General features: G+C 47.2%; 1 protein-coding gene across 1 annotated transcript in view; it reads right to left on the reverse strand.

Moving 5' to 3' along the window:
* GAP43 (growth associated protein 43) overlaps positions 1–371 on the reverse strand; it is a gene marked incomplete at its 5' end in the record, with an annotated part of 25,393 nt that extends 25,022 nt beyond the window's left edge. Inside the window, 2 exon segments of the mRNA XM_029084454.1 lie at positions 1–6; positions 8–371. The exon segment at positions 1–6 is cut by the window's left edge and continues 305 nt beyond it. Of these exon segments, the coding sequence (XP_028940287.1) occupies positions 1–6; positions 8–371 (370 nt within the window).
* Positions 372–1,525: the final 1,154 nt, after the last annotated feature.

Here is a 1,525-nt window from a genome sequence, read left to right on the forward strand (position 1 = left end):
CCCCCCCGCTGGCGCGCTGCTGTCTTTGCTGCCCTCCTCCAGCTGGGCACTGTCAGCGGCAGCCGCTTCTGTGGCAGTGGGAGCCTCGCTCTCTTTGTTCTCGGCCGCTCCGCCAGCAGGGCCTTCCTCCTTCTTGTCGGTGGCATCAGTCTCAGATGCCGGGGCATCTCCCTTCTTCTCCCCCTTGAGCTTTTTCCTTGTTATGTGTCCACGGAAGCTGGCCTGGATTTTGGTGGCTGCCTTATGAGCTTTATCTTCTGGTTTGATGCCATCTTGCTCAATCTTTTGGTCCCCGTCCTCATTTTTTTCAACCTTTGAAGAAGAACAAGGGAGGAGGGCAGAGGAGAAAACAGGAAGGTAAGATAAGATTTCTCCAGGTGCAGACCAGGCTCTGGTTTCATTGGAAATGTCCCACCTTCCCCTTCTGCTAATCAGTGACAAGTTTCAAAGCAGCCTTTCCATTTGGTATGAGTTTGAAGCCAGGTGGCTCTAATTTCATCCTAGGGCTGGACAGACACAAGGGGTTTGTAAAAGGAATTTAAAGCACCTCATCATCTCCATCAGCAATGCTGAGAGCACCTTGGCTGTGTGGAAAGGCTTACACCAGCTGGGTTGTCTCTACTCCCATGATTTATTTTCCCATCTATTTTGAAATATACCTGTTTTTTTTCCCCTTCTCATTTTCAAAACACTCTCCCGAGGGGGATTTTCACAGCCTTTCCAAATCCACCTTTGCCTTTAAGTCTTTGTTTCTTTTTAATGACACCTTGTTTCACAGGTGTGTGACTCTAATGACACCAAGTGTTTTCTCCTTTATAGCTTTTTGGCTCAGGATTGACAACAGAGAATCGTATTGCTGCCTGCCCTACCACAGATGCGTGCTGTCAGACGTACACAGATACTCCCAGGATATACTCCTCACAAATACCCTGCCTGCAAGCACTCCAAGCACTTTGCCTCTGCTCCCACTCATGGTTTCAATTAAGCAATAATAGGCAGATAGATATCAGTCTTTCCAATTTCAGCAGATTATTATTATTCTTTCTCTGACTACTGGGGGGAATTCAGCCTTGCAACAAAGAACTGGTATTCCCCATGCTTTTTACACTTAACTCATGCATTAAAGTATGAATGGGACCAAAACAGAGCCTGTGCCTTACGCTGCTGACAGATAATGCTCAGCTTGTAAACCCCCACTGAATCTACGGGACGTACCGTGCTTTACCCCAAGAATTTAGTAGCCCTTGGGCAAGTAGCAGCTCAGCTGCATATTGATGAAAGAACACTGTTCTATTAATATTCCCATTGGGAAGCATTCAAAAGAGCTACTCAGAAGCAGAGCCACTGGCCTCTTTGCTGTCTGCACCTAGTTTCCAACACTGGCTCGGGTCAAAAAAGAAAAAAAATAAGGCAGCTGAGAAAGATATCAAATGTTTATTCCTGGGTGGGAAGAGGAAACCACTCCTGAGGCCATTGCAACTGAGAGATGCCATCAGGGGAAAGGCCCAGGACCAGAAGAGCAGAG

This window comes from Antrostomus carolinensis, unplaced genomic scaffold (genome assembly GCF_000700745.2).
Source record: "Antrostomus carolinensis isolate BGI_N321 unplaced genomic scaffold, ASM70074v2 scaffold6534, whole genome shotgun sequence".
Lineage (NCBI taxonomy): Eukaryota > Metazoa > Chordata > Aves > Caprimulgiformes > Caprimulgidae > Antrostomus > Antrostomus carolinensis.